General features: G+C 43.7%; 1 protein-coding gene across 1 annotated transcript in view; it reads right to left on the bottom strand.

The window, feature by feature from the left end:
- The window catches only part of LOC111982690 (membrane-associated phosphatidylinositol transfer protein 3), a 139,243-nt gene that overhangs the window by 9,803 nt on the left and 110,342 nt on the right, over nt 1-19,098 (bottom strand). The window contains 4 exon segments of the mRNA XM_070434150.1: nt 4,883-4,999; nt 8,676-8,824; nt 9,413-9,490; nt 9,493-9,597. Coding sequence (XP_070290251.1) covers nt 4,883-4,999; nt 8,676-8,824; nt 9,413-9,490; nt 9,493-9,597 — 449 coding nt within the window.

Raw genomic sequence — 19,098 nt, 5'->3', positions numbered from 1 at the left:
ATAACTGTCGCGCACAGAGTTTTACACACTGGCACATTTGCAGCACTGTCTACTGCTGTGAACGGCTGAAAGGCCATATCAGGCCAGTAACCACATTCCTCTGCTACAGGTCACTGCTGAATCTCTCTGCATGAATGCCTGTCTTATGGGAAAATAGCAGAACATATCACTATCACACTGGTGAGTGGTGATTCACCTTGCCTCCAACACACACTGAGAGGAGGAGATGGAGACTTTGGAGAGGCAGAGCCCCGTTTTACTGGTCACAATGGTGCTCAGGAAACAGCACAGACAGCGTGGCCCCAATCCATCAGGACAAAGAGCCCTTACTAGAGAGTGAACTGAAGTCACAGCATCACGACACCAGGCAGGCCCTCTGAATGGTATCACTATCCCTGGATGAGCTGGCAGAGCCCAGATAAAGTCTATACAGGGCACCAGGAGAGTGTATAGCAATACAGCTATCCAGATATCATATTCAGGTCATATTCTCAAGCTGCTTCTCTCCAGCTGTCCTTCATCTACCACTTACACAAGAGACAGATCACAGGTTGAGGCTGGAGCAGAGCATGTAAAGACGTCCAAAATAAACCTATGCGGTTTCCTTAAATGTAGATATGTTCCAGTTGGCCACGCAGTACATAATATAACTGGACAAAAGCCCATTGTTATTCATTATTTCCTTTGAGCATACTGTGAATAAAGATGGCTCAGAAATAGACTGGGCTGACTTTTCAGCCTGGCAGTAGTCATATTGTCTTTATGCTGGAGTATCAGTTAATTGTGGTTGTGTCTAGCATCTTTTTTCTGACATTCAGGACTCAGCCCACACACTGACACACAAGCAACAATTTCACAAGATTCAGAAGCTCTTCGCCATTCAGTGTTGGTGTATTTCTTGGTTCACTAAAAGAGACCAATGCTATTGAGGCAGAATGATTAAAACTGTGAAAAGATGTTGTGAGAAGTGATGGTAAGAGTGTGTGTGTTGTGTGTTGTGTGTGTGTGTGTGTGTGTGTGTGTGTGTGTGTGTGTGTGTGTGTGTGTGTGTGTGTGTGTGTGTGTGGTGTGTGGTGTGGTGGTGTGTGTGTGTGTGGTGTGTGTGTGTGTGTGTGTGTGTGTGTGTGTGTGTGTGTGTGTGTGTGTGTGTGTGTGTGTGTATGCGCACACGTCCTTATCCCTTTGTTTCTGACTGAGATTCAATTAGAAAACGTTTGAAAGTCTCAAGCAGATTTCAGCTAAAGATTATTAAACATTTATTGGAATTTCTTCACACAGGGATTGAACAGAATATAATCTGTGTCTTTCTACAGTACATAGAGTAGGGTCTGTCCATATATTGATAAAGGCGCAGGAGGAATGGCTGCCGTTTTATGGGCACCTAACCAACTGTGCTATTTTGTTCGTTTTTTCATATTGTTTGTAACTAATTTTGTACATAATGTTGCTGCTACCGTCTCTTATGACAGAAAAGAGCTTCTGGATATCAGAACGGCGATAACTCACCGTGAACTGGACAAAAAAAAATTATGTAACGAGTCCGACGCAAAGGATGTACTGCTTTGTCGAGACAAGGCCAAAATCCCTGTCATCCGCGTGAAGAAAAGACAGAGAAAAATGGGGAGGAGGGCGGTGCCTTGTAAGAATTCGCAGACGAGTAGGTAAACCACCACTACCCTCTGTATTATTGGCCAACGTGCAATCATTGGAAAACAAACTGGACGATCTACGATTAAGACTATCCTACCAACGGGACATTAAAAACTGTAATATCTTATGTTTCACGAGACTTGGCTAAACGACAACATGGATAATATAGAACTGGCTGGCTTCTCCATGCATCGGCAGGACAGAGCAGCTACGTCTGGTAAGACCAGGGGTGGGGGAGTGTGTCTATTTGTCAATAACAGCTGGTGTGCAATGTCTAATATTAAAGAAGTCTCAAGATATTGCTCGCCTGAGGTAGAGTACCTTATGATAAGCTGTAGACCACACTATCTACCAAGAGAGTTCTCATCTATATTATTTACCACCACAAACCGATGCTGGGACTAAGAACGCACTCAACGAGCTGTATAAGGCCATAAGCAAACAAGAAACTGCTCATCCAGAAGTGGCACTCCTAGAGGCCGAGGACTTTAATGCAGGGAAACTTAAATCCGTTTTACCTCATTTCTACCAGCATGTTAAAAGTGCAACCAGAGGGGAAAAAAATCTAGACCACCTTTACTCCACACACAGAGACGCGTACAATTCTCTCCCTCACCCTCTATTTGGCAAATCTGACCATAATTATATCCTCCTGATTCCTGCTTACAAGCAAAAACTAAAGCAGGAAGCACCAGTGACTCGGTCAATAAAGAAGTGGTCAGGTGACGCAGATGCTAAGCCACAGGACTGTTTTGCTAGCACAGACTGAAATATGTTCCGTGATTCTTCCGATGGCATTGAAGAGTACACCACATCAGTCTCTGGCTTCATCAATAAGTGCAACAATGACGTCGTCCCCACAGTGACCATACGTACATACCCCAACCAGAAGCCATGGATTACAGGCAACATCCGCACTGAGCTAAAGGGTAGAGCTGCCGCTTTCAAGGAGCGGGACACTAATTCGGACACTTATAAGAAATCCCGCTATGCCCTGTGATGAACCATCAAACAGGCAAAGCGTCAATACAGGACTAAAGTTGAATCCTACTACAACAACTCTGACGCTCATTGAATGTGGCAGGGTTTGAAAACTATTACAGACTACAAAGGGAAACCCAGCGGCGAGCTGCTCAGTGACGCTAGCCTACCAGATGAGCTAAATGCCTTTTATGCTCGCTTCGTGGCAAGCAACACTGAAGCACGCATGAGAGCACCAGCTGTTCTGGACGACTGCGTGATCACGTTCTCCGTAGCCGATGTGAGCAAATCCTCTAAGCAGGTCAACATTCACAAAGCCGCCGGGCCAGATGCATTACCAGGACCTGTACTCAAAGTATGCGCGGACCAACTGGAAAGTGTCTTCACTGACATTTTCAACCTCTCCCTGCCAAGTCTGTAATACTTTCAAACAGACCACTATAGTCCTTGTGCCCAAGAAAGCGAAAGTAACCTGCCTAAATAATTACCGCCCCGTAGCACTCACGTTAGCCATGAAGTGCTTTGAAAGGCTGGTCATGACTCACATCAACACCATCATGCCGGAAACCCTAAACCCACTCCAATTCGCATACTGCCCCAACAGATCCACAGGTGACGCAATCTCAATCGCATACCCTACTTCCCTTTCCCACCTGGACAAAAGGAACACCTATGTGAGAATACTGTTCATTGACTACAGCTCAGCGTTCAACCCCATAGTACCCACGAAGCTCATCACTAAGCTAAGGACCCTGGGACTAAACACCTCCCTCTGCAACTGGATCCTGGACTTCCTGACAGGCCGCCCCAAGGTGGTAAAGGTAGGCAACAACACATCTGTCGTGCTGATCCTCAACACTGGGGCCCCTCAGGGGTGCATGCTTAGTCTCCTCCTGCACTCCCTGTTCACCCACGACTGCGTGGCCAACCACGACTCCAACACCATCATTAAGTTTGCTGACGACACAACAATGGTAGGCCTGATGACCGACAACGATGAGAGAGCCTAAAGGGAAGGGGGTCAGAGACCTGGCCGTGTGGTGCCAGGACAACAACCTCTCCCACAATGTGAGCAAGACAAAGGAGCTGATCGTGGACTATAGGAAAAGGAGGTCCGAACTAGCCCCCACTAACATCGATGGGGCTGAATTGGAGCGGGTCGTGAGTTTCAAGTTCCTTGGTGTCCACATCACCAACAAACTATCATGGTTCAAAAACACCAAGACAATTGTGAAGAGGGCACGACAACACCTTTTCCCCCTCAGGAGACAAAGATTTGGCATGGGTCCCCAGTACATCACTGGGGCCAAACTTCCTGACATCCAGGACCTATATACAAGGCCAGGGGTGGGAAATTCCAGTCCTCGAGGGCCTGATAGCTGGGGCAAAACTGTGACACCTAACACACCTGACTCCAATAATCACCGAATCATGATCTTCAGTTTAGAATGCAATTTGATTAACCGGCTGTGTTTGGTAGGGATGGAGAAAAAGTGTGACCCCAATCAGGCCCTTGAGGACTGGAGTTGCCCACCCCTGTACTAGGCGGTGTCAGAGGAAGGCCATAAAAATTGTCAAAGACTCCAGTCACCCAAGTCATAGACTGTTCTCTCTGCTACCGCATGGCAAGCGGTACCGGAGTGCCAAGTCTAGGACCATAAGGCTCCTTAACAGCTTCTACCCCCAAGCCATAAGACAACAGAATAATTAATCAAATGGCCACCCGGACTATTTACATTGATCCCCTCCCCCTTTGTTTTTACACTGCTGCTACTCACTGTTTAATATCTATGCATAGTCACTTTACAAATTACCTCGACTAACCTGTACACCCGACTCGGTACCGGTACCCCCGTATATAGCCTCGTTATTGTTAGGTAATCTTCTGTTACTTTTTAATTTGATTCGATTTTTTCAACTTTAGTTTATTTAGTAAATATTTTCTTAACTCTATTAATTGAACTGCACTGTTGGTTAAGGGCTTGTAAGTAAGCATTTCACAGTAAAGTCTACACCTGTCGTATTCAGTGCATGTGACAAATAAAGTTTGATTTGATTTGAAATGGCACCCTATTCTCTATATAGCGCACTTCTTTTATCCCAGGTCAAAAGCAGTACTGTACACTATATAGTGAATAGGGTGCCATTTAGGACATAGCCATTGAATCCAGTGTGGGGATAAAGGTGATATTGACACTTCCTACTGAACTGTCCTTTATCTTCCATGAATAACTCATGTTGGTTTCCTCACCCTCAGTTTGACAGGCGTCCTCCTGCGAAGCCACTTCTCCCGTGGGCTAGATGGAGAGAAGGGGGCTGAGTCCTTGCTGTCAGCTTCCTGGGTCTTCACACTGTCGCATCGCATGAGCTGCATGAACACACACAAGCATGGACACACACACACGGTTCATTAATCCACCGCCTGCTTAGTCCACTCAGTATGATGGCACTTCTCAAACAGAATCCCTAGTTTACATTTAGGCACCTGATGCACATTTCTCAGTGGAGTGGCATACATACACTAGACAAAACAATTACATGGAATATTCATCCTCTGGTGCTCGAACATACTTGACAGAGAATGAAACTAGGACTGTCATTATCTTGAGTCGTACACTGTCACAGCTGCTAATAGGAGCTCATTTGTCAAGAGGAAGATTCAGGCTTATTAACAGGCTAGCCTTTGGATGATTCGTTATGAAGTGGACCACATGTACATTTCATCTCAGAAGTTGAGAGAAAATAACCTGTCTTTAGCCTAATCAATGTGCTGCCAGGCTAATGAAACAGCCAGGCTAATGATGTGTTTTCAAAGAGGAGAGGAGAGGACAGGACAGGTCGCAATGAGAGAAGGAGTTTAACTCCATGACTGCATTAACGAGATCCTAGTTTAAGGTTCAACCTCTTATTACACAGCAATGATAAGAATAGGTCATTGATTTTACTTAATTCAAACTTGACTAGGCGTTAAGTATGGTACAGTAAGTAAATGAAAAGGGCAGTAAGTTTGTGTGAACCACTGGGAGTAAGTTTGTGCAAACCATTTTTTATTTTTTTTAACCTTTATTTAACCAGGTAGGCCATTTACAACTGCGACCTGGCCAAGATAAAGCAAAGCAGTGCGACAAAAACAACAACACAGAGTTACACATGGGATAAACAAACGTACAGTCAATAACACAATAGAAAAATATGTATACAGTGTGTGCAAATGAAGTAAGGAGGTAAGGCAATAAATAGGCCATAGTGGCAAAGTAATTACAATTTAGCAATTAACACTGGAGTGATAGCTGTGCAGATGAGGATGTGCCAGTCGAAATACTGTGTGCAAAAGAGCAGAAAGACAAAAACAAATATGGGGATGAGGTAGGTAGTTGGTTGGATGGGCTATTTAAAGATGGGCTGTGTACAGCTGCAGAAGCTGCTCTGACAGCTGACGCTTAAAGTTAGTGAGGGAGATATAGGTCTCCAACTTCAGTGATTTTTGCAATTTGTTCCAGTCATTGGCAGCAGAGAACTGGAAGGAAAGGCAGACAAATGTGGTGTTGGCTTTGGGGATGACCAGTGAAATATACCTGCTGGAGCGCGTGCTACGGGTGGGTGTTGCTATGGTGACCAGTGAGCTGAGATAAGGTGGAGCTTTACCTAGCAAAGACTTATAGATGACCTGGAGCCAGTGGGTTTGGCGATGAATATGTAGCGAGGACCAGGCAACGAGAGCATACAGGTCGCAGTGGTGGGTAGTATATGGGGCTTTGGTGACAAAWCGGATGGCACTGTGATAGACTACATCCAATTTGCTGAGTAGAGTGTTGGAGGCTATTTTGTAAATGACATCGCCGAAGACAAGGATTGGTAGGATAGTCAGTTTTACGAGGGTATGTTTGGCAGCATGAGTGAAGGATGCTTTGTTGTGAAATAGAAAGCCGATTCTAGATTTAATTTTGGATTAGAGATGCTTAATATGAGTCTGAAAGGAGAGTTTACAGTCTAGCCAGACACCTAGGTATTTATAGTTGTCCACATATTCTAAGTCAGAACCGTCCAGAGTAGTGACGCTAGTCGGGCGGGTGCGGGCAGCGATCGGTTGAAGAGCATGCATTTAGTTTTACTAGCATCTAAGAGCAGTTGGAGGCCACGGAAGGAGTGTTGTATGCCATTGAAGCTCGTTTGGAGGTTTGTTAACACAGTGTCCAAAGAAGGGCCAGATGTATACAAAATGGTGTTGTCTGCGTAGAGGTGGATCAAAGAGTCACCCGCAGCAAGAGCGACATCATTGATATATACAGAGAAAAGAGTCGGCCCGAGAATTGAACCCTGTGGCACTCCCATAGAGACTGCAAGAGGTCTGGACAACAGGCCCTCCAATTTGACACACTGAACTCTATCTGAGAAGTAGTTAGTGAACCAGGCGAGGCAGTTATTTGAGAAACGAAGGCTTTTGAGTCTGCCGATAAGAATACGGTGATTGACGGAGTCGAAAGCCTTGGCCAGGTAAATGAAGACGGCTGCAGAGTACTGTCTGGCGGTTTATGATATCGTTTAGGACCTAAAGTGGGGCTGAGGTACGGTGGGATTCGAAATGGTCGGTGATCTGTTTATTAACTTGGCTTTCGAAGATTTTAGAAAGGCAGGGCAGGATGGATATAGGTCTATAACAGTTTGGGTCTAAGGTGTCACCCCCTTTGAAGAAGGGGATGACCGCGGCAGCTTTCCAATCTTTGGGGATCTCAGACGATACGAAAGAGAGGTTGAACAGGCTAGTAATAGGTGTTGCAACAATTTCGGCAGATCATTTTAGAAAGAGAGGGTCCAGATTGTCTAGCCCAGCTGATTTGTAGGGATCCAGATTTTGCAGCTCTTTCAGAACATCAGCTGTTTGGATTTGGGTGAAGGAGAAGCAGGGGGGGGTTGGGCAAGTTGCCGCAGGGGTGCTGAGGTGTTGGCCGGGGTAGGGGTAGCCAGGTGGAAAGCACGGCCAGCCGTGATTTAAAAAAAATTGAAATATAGATTTATCGGTGGTGACAGTGTTTTCTATCAATTACAGTGGGCAGCTGGGAGGAGGTGCTCTTATTCTCTCTCTTATTAAACTTTTTGGAATTAGTGCTACAGGAAGTATAACCAGCCAGCTGTATGTTGATAGTGTCGTCGTTCAGCCACGACTTCGTGAAGCATAAGATATTAAAGTTTTGAATGTCCCGTTGGTAGTTTAATCTGTGCGTAGGTCATCGATTTTATTCTCCAAAAATGGCACGTTTGCTAGCAGAATGGAAGGAAGTAGGGGTTTATTCGATCGGCTACGAATTCTCAGAAGGCAGCCTGCCCTACTGCCCCTTTTTCTCCGCCTCCTCTTCACGCAAATCACGGGGATCTGGGCCTGTTCCCGATAAAGCAGTATATCGTTCGCGTCGGGCTCGTCAGACTCGTTAAAGGCAAAAAAGGATTCTGCCAGTCCGCGGTGAGTAATCGCAGTCCTGATGTCCAGAAGTTATTTTTGGTCATAAGAGACGTAGTGGACTATATAGGGAATAAGGTGCCATTTTAGACACTTACTGTACTGGGTGGCTGCTCTGGTCTCTTCTCATTGCTCTCTAATTACCAAGTTAAAAGGCTGTCAGTGGTCAGGATGGGTTTTAATAGGTCATGACACCCTGGCTAGTTTTAATCACTCTGTGAGGGTCTGAGGACACCACGAGCAGATGCACACACACCTCCTACATACACATAATACAAGCGCACACAAACACCTAGTTACATTTGACATTTTAGTAATTTAGCAGATGCTCTTATCCAGAGTGACTTACAGGAGCAATTAGGGTCAAGTGCCTTGCTCAAGGGCACATCGACAGATTTTTCACCTTGTCAGCTCGGGGATTCAAAACAGCAACCTTTCGGTTACAGGCCAAATCTTTTAACAGATAGGCTACCTGCTGCTCATATGCATGCAAGCACACATAACCACAATCCACAGCACAAATAATAGTATACATGATCCGAATTCCAGTCTCAATAGTCAGGACACAGACACACATACATATAGTTACCTGTCGGAGCACAAACGCAGCTACATCAGTGGACTCCCAGTAGGAGGCATGGAAGAGATGAGGCAGTGCCACAGTGGGGAAGGAGGTCAGGACGTCTGGACAGTACAGAGAATAGTCCAACCTCTTAGAGCCCCACAGCTATTCTGGAACTGAGGCAGACGCGCAGAGAGAGAGAGGAGAGAGAGAGAGAGAGAGAGAGAGAGAGAGAGAGAGAGAGAAGAGAGAGAGAGAGAGAGAGAGAGAGAGAGAGAGAGAGAGAGAGAGAGAGAGAGAGAGAGAGAGAGAGAGAGAGAGAGAAACACACAGAAGGGAGATAATTAACACATGCATATCAAGATAAGGTTTTTCTTGGAGTTATTTAAAGTGATTTGTGGGTACTAATTGGTATTATTCATCTGGTCTTTTAGCCACCACAATATTAGATTAGCAATAGAAGTAGGTTAATGTGAGGTAAAATCTGGAGAGGCAAAGTTGGGTCTCATGAGTCTGGTCTCTATATCTACCCACTGTAGATAATTGATTAATAATGTACAAAGCGTAGCCCGAATGTGACCTTTTGTTCTGATTGCTAATGAGCAGTCTCCACCCCTTCCTCTCTCTCTCTATGCATCTTTTCTCTCTCTTTCCCTCTTGTTCTCTCTCCACCTCTTTTCTCTCTCTCTATCTTCTCCCGTGCCCTCTATCTCTTGCCTTTCTCTCCCTCTCTGCCTGTCTCTCTTTGTTCTCTCTCCACTCACTGTTGGTGATGATACTACTCATCCGGCCCACAGAGCAGACAGACGTCTCACTGTCCATGCTGGACACACTGGCCCTGCGCCACCTCTCCTCCCACTGTCTGTTTCAGGGGAAGGGGGCACGGTCGGGGCACCAGGACTGGGCTCTGCCTCCAGGAACACCTCTGGGTGGCTCTGGATACCGTCAGCTAGAGAGTGAGAGGGAGAGGGGGAGAGAGAGAGAGAGAGAGAGAGAGAGAGAGAGAGAGAGAGAGAGAGAGAGAGGAGAGAGAGAGATAGGTAGGTAGGTAGGTAGTAGGTAGGTAGGTAGGTAGGTAGGTAGGTAGGTAGGTAGGTAGGGAGGTAGGTAGGTAGGTAGGTAGGTAGGTAGGTAGGTAGGTAGGTAGGTTAGGTAGGTAGGTAGGTAGGTAGGTAGGTAAGGTTAGGTAGGTAGGTAGGTAGGTAGGTAGGTAGGTAGGTAGAAAGAGTTAGAGAGAGGGAGAGGGAGAGAGAATCCAATTATATAACAATGAACTAGTAACGTTCTCTGTGAATCAATGCTGTTACATGGTCTAATAGGAGAGTATGTGGTATTGGCTTGTTCTGTGTGTCCCAGAGGAAGGCCTTGGACACACACATTGTCAGGTAATTAGGTTGAGCTTGTAGTGATCCAGGGATTGTGACCGATGGTGATGACCAATCAACACACCAACCCCAGGAGCTGAGAGAGAGAGGTCAGTGAGGGAAACTGTTAACAACTACACTACAGCCCAGATGGACCTAGTTACTCATCACCTTTAACCCTGTATGTTTGGATGGATGTGTTTGTTTTGTCCCCCCACTGTACAAGCATTATTTGCTCTGTAGACCTGTAGATGGAAGGAGGAAACTTGTATTTCCCCTGTGATATATATGGTTGTATCAGAGAACATGGAAATAAAGGATAGTCTCTAAGAGACATGGCATAGTAGTAGCAGATCACATAAATAATATAATTCTTAGAGAGACAAGTGACCACTCCTTCTGTTTAATTATACATTTATGTTGAACTTCACAGGAGCCTCTCTGGAATAAAGAGGGAGGGAGGGAGGGAGGGAGGGAGGGAGGGCAAGAGAAAGAGTGATGAAGAGAAAAGAGAGAGACAGATAGACTACAAGGGAAATGTGTCATTTCCAAGACATGTTGAGCCCAATGTATTTTCTCTTCATCCAACTCAACTGTTCATTCTACTTGTATTTGTTCCATCCCCCTTATTTTAGCAAGAGTTGTAATCCCTTTTCTTCTATTTCCTTTCATTCTATATGTCTGTAATAGCTTGACAATATGTTACCCGTTTCAGGAAACTAGGCGTATGTCACGATTCACTACCTCACAGGAGAACCGTTTGAACAGAAACTTTTTTTTATCAAAATGTTTTTTGGGGCAGAAATGCCTTCTCGAACACGTGAACTTTCATGTGCCTTAATAACAAACTTGCATGCCATCTGTAAATACAAATAAAATTGTTAAATAACGAGCTTAGTTGGTTAAGCCACAGAAAAAGCCAGCAAACTTCCTGCTACCCATGATTGGCTGAGATAATGAGTGGGCTGGACAAGCCGAGAGATGAGTTTGGATTGGTCTGCCATATAGCACACTTCTGTCTATTTGAGCTGGTCAGTTTGTGTGGGTAATCCTGTCTAATGCGGCTTTTTTTTAATGTATCGCATAGTAAAATTTAAAAAAAGACTCATCTATGTAAGTATCCATTTCAATAGAACGTCACTGCAACAACTGTTTCAGAGCACTCTTGTCTGAGTGTACCAGAGCGCAGAACAACTGATGAATTTACCAACACTCAACACCGGTTGAATATGGCCGGTGTCAGTAAACGTTGGCAAAAAAGCGTAATTAAATTGTTACCAGGAGCATAGTTACACTATCTATTTCTGATATTGCTACTATGCAAGTAGTCATTTGGCTGTACTTTACAATGAATATTTTTGGCAACTTTTACTTCACTACATTCCGAAAGACATTTTTTTTAATGTACTTTTTACTCCATACATTTTCCCTGACACCCAAAAGTACTCGTTACATTTTGACAGGAAAATTGTCCAATTCACACACTTATCAAGAGAACATCCCTACTGCATCTGATCTGGTGGACTCTCTAAACACAAATGCTTCATTTGTAAATGATTGCATAATATAAGGAATTTGAAATGATGGTTTATACTTTTACTTTTGATACATAAGTACATTTTAGCAATTCCATGTACTTGTGATACTTACTTTTTAAAACCAAACACTTTAAGACTTTTACTCAAGTAGTATTTTACTAGGTGACTTTTACTTGAGTCATTTTCTATTAAGGTATCTTTACTTTTACTCAAGTATGACAATTTAGTACTTTTTTCACCACTGGATGTGGCTGGGGGTTATAGCATTTCTTTGGAAAGACAGTACCGTGCAGTATCGAAGAGTCCTCACTGCTGCTCGATCATCCTACTTTTCCAACTTAATTGAGGAAAATAAGAACAATCCAAAATTTATTTTTGATACTGTTGCAAAGCTAACTAAAAAGCAGCATTCCCCAAGTGAGGATGGCTTTCACTTCAGCAGTAATAAATTCATGAACTTCTTTGAGGAAAAGATCATGATCATTAGAAAGCAAATTACGGACTCCTCTTTAAATCTGCGTATTCCTCCAAAGCTTAGCTGTCATGAGTCTGCACAACTCTGCCAGGACCTAGGATCAAGAGAGACACTTAAGTGTTTTAGTACTATATCTCTTGACACAATGATGAAAATAATCATGGCCTCTAAACCTTCAAGCTGCATACTGGATCCTATTCCAACTAAACTACTGAAAGAGCTGCTTCATGTGCTTGGCCCTCCTATGTTGAACATAATAAACGGCTCTCTATCCACCGGATGTGTACCAAACTCACTAAAAGTGGCAGTAATAAAGCCTCTCTTGAAAAGCCAAACCTTGACCCAGAAAATATAAAAAACTAATCGGCCTATATCGAATCTTCCATTCCTCTCAAAAATTTAGAAAAAGCTGTTGTGCAGCAACTCACTGCCTTCCTGAAGACAAACAATGTATATGAAATGCTTCAGTCTGGTTTTAGACCCCATCATAGCACTGAGACTGCACTTGTGAAGATGGTAAATTACCTTTTAATGGCGTCAGACCGAGGCTCTGCATCTGTCCTCGTGCTACTAGACCTTAGTGCTGCCTTTGATACCATCGATCACAACATTCTTTTGGAGAGACTGGAAACCCAAATTGGTCTACACGGACAAGTTCTGGCCTGGTTTAGATCTTATCTGTCGGAAAGATATCAGTTTGTCTCTGTGAATGGTTTGTCCTCTGACAAATCAACTGTACATTTCGGTGTTCCTCAAGGTTCCGTTTTAGGACCACTATTGTTTTCACTATATATTTTACCTCTTGGGGATGTCATTCGAAAACATAATGTTAACTTTCACTGCTATGCGGATGACACAGCTGTACATTTCAATGAAACATGGTGAAGCCCCAAAATTGCCCTCGCTAGAAGCCTGTGTTTCAGACATAAGGAAGTGGATGGCTGAAAATGTCTACTTTTAAACTCGGACAAAACAGAGATGCTTGTTCTAGGTCCCAAGAAACAAAGAGATCTTCTGTTAAATCTGACAATTAATCTTGATGGTTGTACAGTCGTCTCAAATAAAACTGTGAAGAACCTCGGCGTTACTCTGGACCCTGATCTCTCATTTGACGAACATATCAAGACTGTTTCAAGGACAGCTTTTTTCCATCTACGTAACATTGCAAAAATCAGAAACTTTCTGTCCAAAAATGATGCAGAAAAATGTATCCATGCTTTTGTTACTTCTAGGTTAGACTACTGCAATGCTCTACTTTCCGGCTACCCGGATAAAGCACTAAATAAACTTCAGTTAGTGCTAAATACGGGCTGCTAGAATCCTGACTTAGAACCAAGAAATTTGATAATTACTCCAGTGCTACCTTCCCTACACTGGCTTCCTGTTAAGGCAAGGCTGATTTCAAGGTTTTAAACTGTTAACCTATAAAGCGTTACATGGGCTTGCTCCTACCTATCTTTCCGAGTTGGTCCTGCGAACATACCTACACGTACGCTACGGTCACAAGACGCAGGCCTCCTAATTGTCCTTAGAATTTCTAAGCAAACAGCTGGAGGCAGGGCTTTCTCCTATGATCTCCATTTTATGGAATGGTCTGCCTACCATGTGAGAGACGCAGACTCCGGTCTCAACCTTTAAGTCTTTACTGAAGACTTACCTCTTCAGTATGTCATATGTTGAGTGTAGTCTGGCCCAGGAGTGGAAGGTGAACGGAAAGGCTTGGAGCAACGAACTACCCTTGCTGTCTCTGCCTGGCCGGTTCCCTCTCTCCACTTGGATTCTCTGCCTCTAACCCTATTACAGGGGCTGAGTCACTGGCTTACTGGTGCTCTTCATGCGCGTCCCTAGGAGGGGTGCGTCACTGGAAGTGGTTGTGAGTTACTGAGTGATCTTCCTGTCTGGGTTGGTGCCCCTTGTTTGTGCTGTTGGTGGAGATCTTTGTGGGCTATACTCGGCCTTGTCTCAGGATTGTAAGTTGGTGGTTGAAGATATCCTCTAGTGGTGCGGGGGCTGTGCTTTGGCAAAGTGGGGGGTTATATCCTTCCTGTTGGCCCTGTCGGGGTATCATCGGATGGGCGCACAGTGTCTCCTGACCCCTCCTGTCTCAGCTCCAGTATTATGCTGCAGTAGTTTATGTGTGGGGGGCTAGGGTCAGTTGGTTATATCTGGAGTATTCTCTCTGTCTTATCCGGTGTCCTGTGTGAATTTAAGTATGCTCTCTCTAATTCTCTCCCTCTCTTTCTTTCTCTCTCTCGGAGGACCTGAAGCCTAGGACCATGCGTCAGGACTACCGGGCATGATGACTCCTTGCTGTCCCCAGTCCACCTGGCCTTGCTGCTGTTCCAGTTTCAATTTCTGCCGCGGCTATGGAACCTGACCTGTCCACCGGACGTGCTACCTGTCCCAGACCTGCTGTTTTCACTTCTCTAGAGACCGCAGGAGCGGTAGAGATACTCTTAATGATCGGCTATGAAAAGCCAACTGACATTTACTCCTGATTATTATTTGACCATGCTGGTCATTTATGAACAATTTGAACATCTTGGCCATGTTCTGTTATAATCTCCACCCGGCACAGCCAGAAGAGAAGAAGGCACCCCTCATAGCCTGGTCCTCTCTCTAGGTTTCTCCTAGCGGTTTTGGCCTTTCTAGGGAGTTTTTTCCTAGCCACCGTGCTTCTACACCTGCATTGCTTGCTGTTTGGGGTTTTAGGCTGGGTTTCTGTACAGCACTTCGAGATACGTTAGCTGATGTACGAAGGGCTATATAAAATAAACTTGATTTGATTTGATTTCACATGACCCATCAATTTAGACAAGTGTGTCTGGGTAAGTGTCATCTAATATTTATAAAATATTTTTATCTGGACACTTTCTGTTTACCTGGAATTTTTCCTTATTGTAGGCTACTACTTTTACCACTTTTAGTCTTAATCTTTACTACACTACCTACTGTTTAGCACATGAGATGGGTGGGTCTGGCTTAAGAGGGTGTGAATAATGCTGAATGGGTGTTGACAAAGGAGAGCTCTCCAGTAGGTACCAAAACTTTCAAAGGCCATTTTCTCAAAAGTGAGTTTAAAAGTTTATCAACTTTCAGAGCCGAATTACTTTCCCATTGTTCCTCAAACATGCAGTGTATGATAACATTTTGTAGCTCTGAGTCTCTACTTTTATCCAATGTAAAAAGAAATTGGCTACATAAGACCGATTTCAGCCGGTTGGTCACATATGCTCTCTTTCTCTGGCAGTATGATAACTAGGGCTCAGGTCTGGTTGGCATGGTTACAGTTCAGTGTTGTTGTTTATAGTCATACAATCTGTAGTATAGGCTATCTGAGTGCATCAATATTGTTCCAATCAATTCTCCAGCTCTGGCAACATTATCATTAGCCTTCTGTAACAACTATGCTATGGTGTACTGTACTGTAGACAGAAAGAGGGAGGGGAAGGACAAAGACAGTGAATTGAATGTAAAAAAAAAAGAAGAAAAAGAAGAAGAAAAGCATCGACATAACAATATCCATAAAAGCAAACCAATAACAATATCCAACTTTGTGTCTCCCAAATGGCACCCTATTCACTATATAGTGCACTACTTTTGATCAAGGTCGTGGTCAAAAGTAATGCAATATAGGGAATAGGGTCCCATTAGAGATGCAGACACAGTCTGTTGTCGGTCTGTCCTCTGTCTCAGTTATATGTAAGACACTTGCCGTATAGCATGGTAATCTCTCTCATTACATGTAATATTGACTGACTGTTCCTCTGAAAGGAACAGACAGTCTGAGTGTCTGCCTGGGAAACATTCCATTAAGCACAGCCATATTTAAGGGCAGGTCTGTGTGTGTATAATGTGTGTGTGTGTGTGTGTGTGTCTGTCAGAAGATGTGTGCATGCATCTGTCATGCATGTATGTGGATTTTTGTATTTGTATTTTTGTATGTGTGTGTGATTACTGGTTACCGAGCAGTGAAGTACTGGATGCCACAGATGTTGAGGGTGGACCAGACCCTGTTTGATTACATGTTCTCAGCAGGATATGTCCTGTCCGTGTTGAACCAGCGAATCCATCAGTAGTCAGGAATTTCATTTTTACATTATGACAGGGCCAGTAGAACACAAAGGCTGGATGATTTCTATTATGGGCAGCAGGGGGGAGGGGGTGAGGGGGGAACAGTTTGAGAGAGCAGCATGGATGGTAGGATATGGAGATACACAATGAGAGCATGTACCTGTATCAGAATGCTAAACAGGGAGCAGTGCCTCTCCACTTCTACTGGTCATCTGTTAGAGGACCCCCGTTTGTATTCCTCTATATAACCAGCTACCTATGGAGAGACAATTTGTGTGTTGGATGCTTGTTTTCATGATGCTTCTGTGTTTATGTGTGTGTGTGTGTATGTATGTATAAGTGTGTATTTACTATATGTAATTATATTCCTGTGTGTTTGCATGTCTGCATATCAAAATGTGTTATTGGGAGCCATCATCTATCACCTCGGTCCTTAAAGGATGTCTACTTTCAATATGCAATCCATTCCAGTGAGGTTAACTATTTTTGTGTTGCTGCTGTTGTGACCTTTAGCGGGCATTTAAACAAAGCATCGGATGCTTCTCCACGCTATCCGGCTGTCAGTCTAATTTCCCCTGTCTGTAAGGGACTGGCAGCCGCAGCGGAATACCAATTCCAGGCCGCTTTCCCAGGCAGGAGTGTGGGGGAATCAGGTGGAGCTAATACAGGCCTGCGGTTATGGTGGCCAAGAAAAACCAACAGTTTGGACTGGTCTTTTTAAAGGCATGGGGAAAGGTGCCATGGATGGTCAAATACATCTTGATAGTGTCACACAGGGCTAAGTAAATGTTGGAAAATAAACAATCAGCATACTAGAGTGTGTGTGTCTATGGGAGAGTGAAAATAGTGTTTTGTTGTATGGCAATTGGTGTAAAAATGTGACTGGGTGTGACAGATATTTTCTTTCATCTGTTGTATCCTTTCACGTGCGCGTACGCAAGCATATGCATGAACACACGTGCGCGCACACACACACACCAGAGTTTCCGTTACATTGTAAAAATTAAATAAAAGCTCATAAATGAAACTGCCACTGGCCAATTGCCCGGGAAAAAAATAATCACATTGTAAAATAATGCATTTTATCCTATTCATTGTTGGAAATAGCAGTCGATGGAAATACATTTGACCAGTCATCCTTATCTATAGGTTAATTTGCATAATTTAGTAGAATTAAGTTGGTGCTTGGTTATTTTTGTTAGTCGTTATGTTTATCACAGGAGCACAGCACACAGATACAGAGCATACAGTATCCGCAGAAATCTGTCAGCTTGCGCGAGAGCTGCTGCTACAGCTTTTCAAACAGCTCATGTTGCTGCTGGAGTGAAACATATGCTTTTATAAGCCCAATCATTGCTTAACAATTCTAAATGCAATCGCGTGTTAAAAACTGTTTCTATGGCCACGATTAAAAAGAGCTACTAAAAATAGCTTTATTTCGCAATTGGTAATTGAAGTGCACTTACCATTCTCCATTCAAGTGCATATAAGAAACGGTAGGGAGGCTTCAGTGCGTCACACACCACTTTGTATTGAGCTGGAGGCAGTTAGCATTTTGAAAACATATACTTAATTGTTTGAAACCTAAATATTTTACTTTATATTATGAGGCATGTCTTACCTTTCTTCAAAGTTAAATAAGACCAATATGCCATTGAAACCAGGAGCATAATTCTCTCATGTTTTCAAATCATGTCACGATCGTCGTCAGGGTGGAAATGACCGGACCAAGGTGCAGCGTGGTGAGCGTACATTTATTTTTATTATGAATGTCGCCAACAAAAACAAGAAACAACAAAAAACAAACGTGAAGCTGACTAGGGCTATACAGGCCACTAACACAGTCAACTACGCACCACTAAGTTGGAAAAACAGGCTGCCTAAGTATGATTCCCAATCAGAGACAACGATAGACAGCTGTCCCTGATTGAGAACCATACCCGGCCAAAACATAGAAACAGAAAACATAGAAATAAAGAAACTAGAATGCCCACCCTAGTCACACCCTGGCCTAACCAAAATAGAGAATAATAGCCTCTCTATGGCCAGGGCGTGACAAATCAACTTGTTTCTTTGTCCAGTAGCCAAAGGCACAATCCTGGTCATATTAGCAACCCATGCTAGTTGTTGCATCTTTAGATCTCCCCTTTTCTAAATTTCATTGCATTCTTGAGTTGCATGTTCTGTTATGAATAACCATAATCTAAATGTGATTTATGTCATTCTGAGCATCGTTACGCACCCAATGCATATGGTCTGGTAAATTTCTCAAATATCCTTTAAATTAAAATGCTGCAAGTAAGAATTTCGGCACCACATTCTACTAACGCACACACAAACAAAGGGGCGGCAGGTAGCCTAGCGGTTAAAGCGTTGGACTTGTAACCGAAAGGTTGAAAGATCGAATCCCAGAGCTGACAAGGTAAAAATCTGTCGTTCTGCCCCTGAACAAGGCAGTTCACCCCCTGTTTCTAGGCCGTCATTGAAAATAAGAATGTGTTATTTAATTATTTAACTGACTTGCCTAGTTAAATAAAGGTAAACTAAATAAAAAAAATAAAAACACACACACACAATCAATCATCTGCTATCTTTAATGAGCCCTGTTACTTCTACTCTCAGTGGAGCCCTCATCCTCTGTCACTTCAGTGTTGTGGGGATTTTGTCTTTCACAGCACGCTGCACACAGACAGGGGACACTGACTGTGACGCACTCTCTGTCGAAGGAAAGAAACACCACCAGGATTTTAACGATGTGTGCTGGAGGAGAAACAGAGGTTGAGAGAGTGACAGAGAGAGAGAGATGGATGAGAAAGAGAGAGAAAGAGAGAATCTTCTGAATGTTGGTGACTGTCATATAATGCAAAATATAAAATAAAATCATATTTGAAAGAAAGTAAGACTGTGGGTGAAACAGAGAGGGATAAAGAGGGTCAGATGCTTGAGTTTTATGTTCTGAGAGAGAGAGAGAGAGAGAGAGAGAGGAGGGAGAGTAGAGA

Source organism: Salvelinus sp. IW2-2015, linkage group LG22, assembly GCF_002910315.2.
Source record: "Salvelinus sp. IW2-2015 linkage group LG22, ASM291031v2, whole genome shotgun sequence".
NCBI lineage: Eukaryota > Metazoa > Chordata > Actinopteri > Salmoniformes > Salmonidae > Salvelinus > Salvelinus sp. IW2-2015.
The sequence above is the reverse complement of the archived record's forward strand: the minus strand, read 5'-3'. Positions and strand labels throughout refer to the sequence as shown.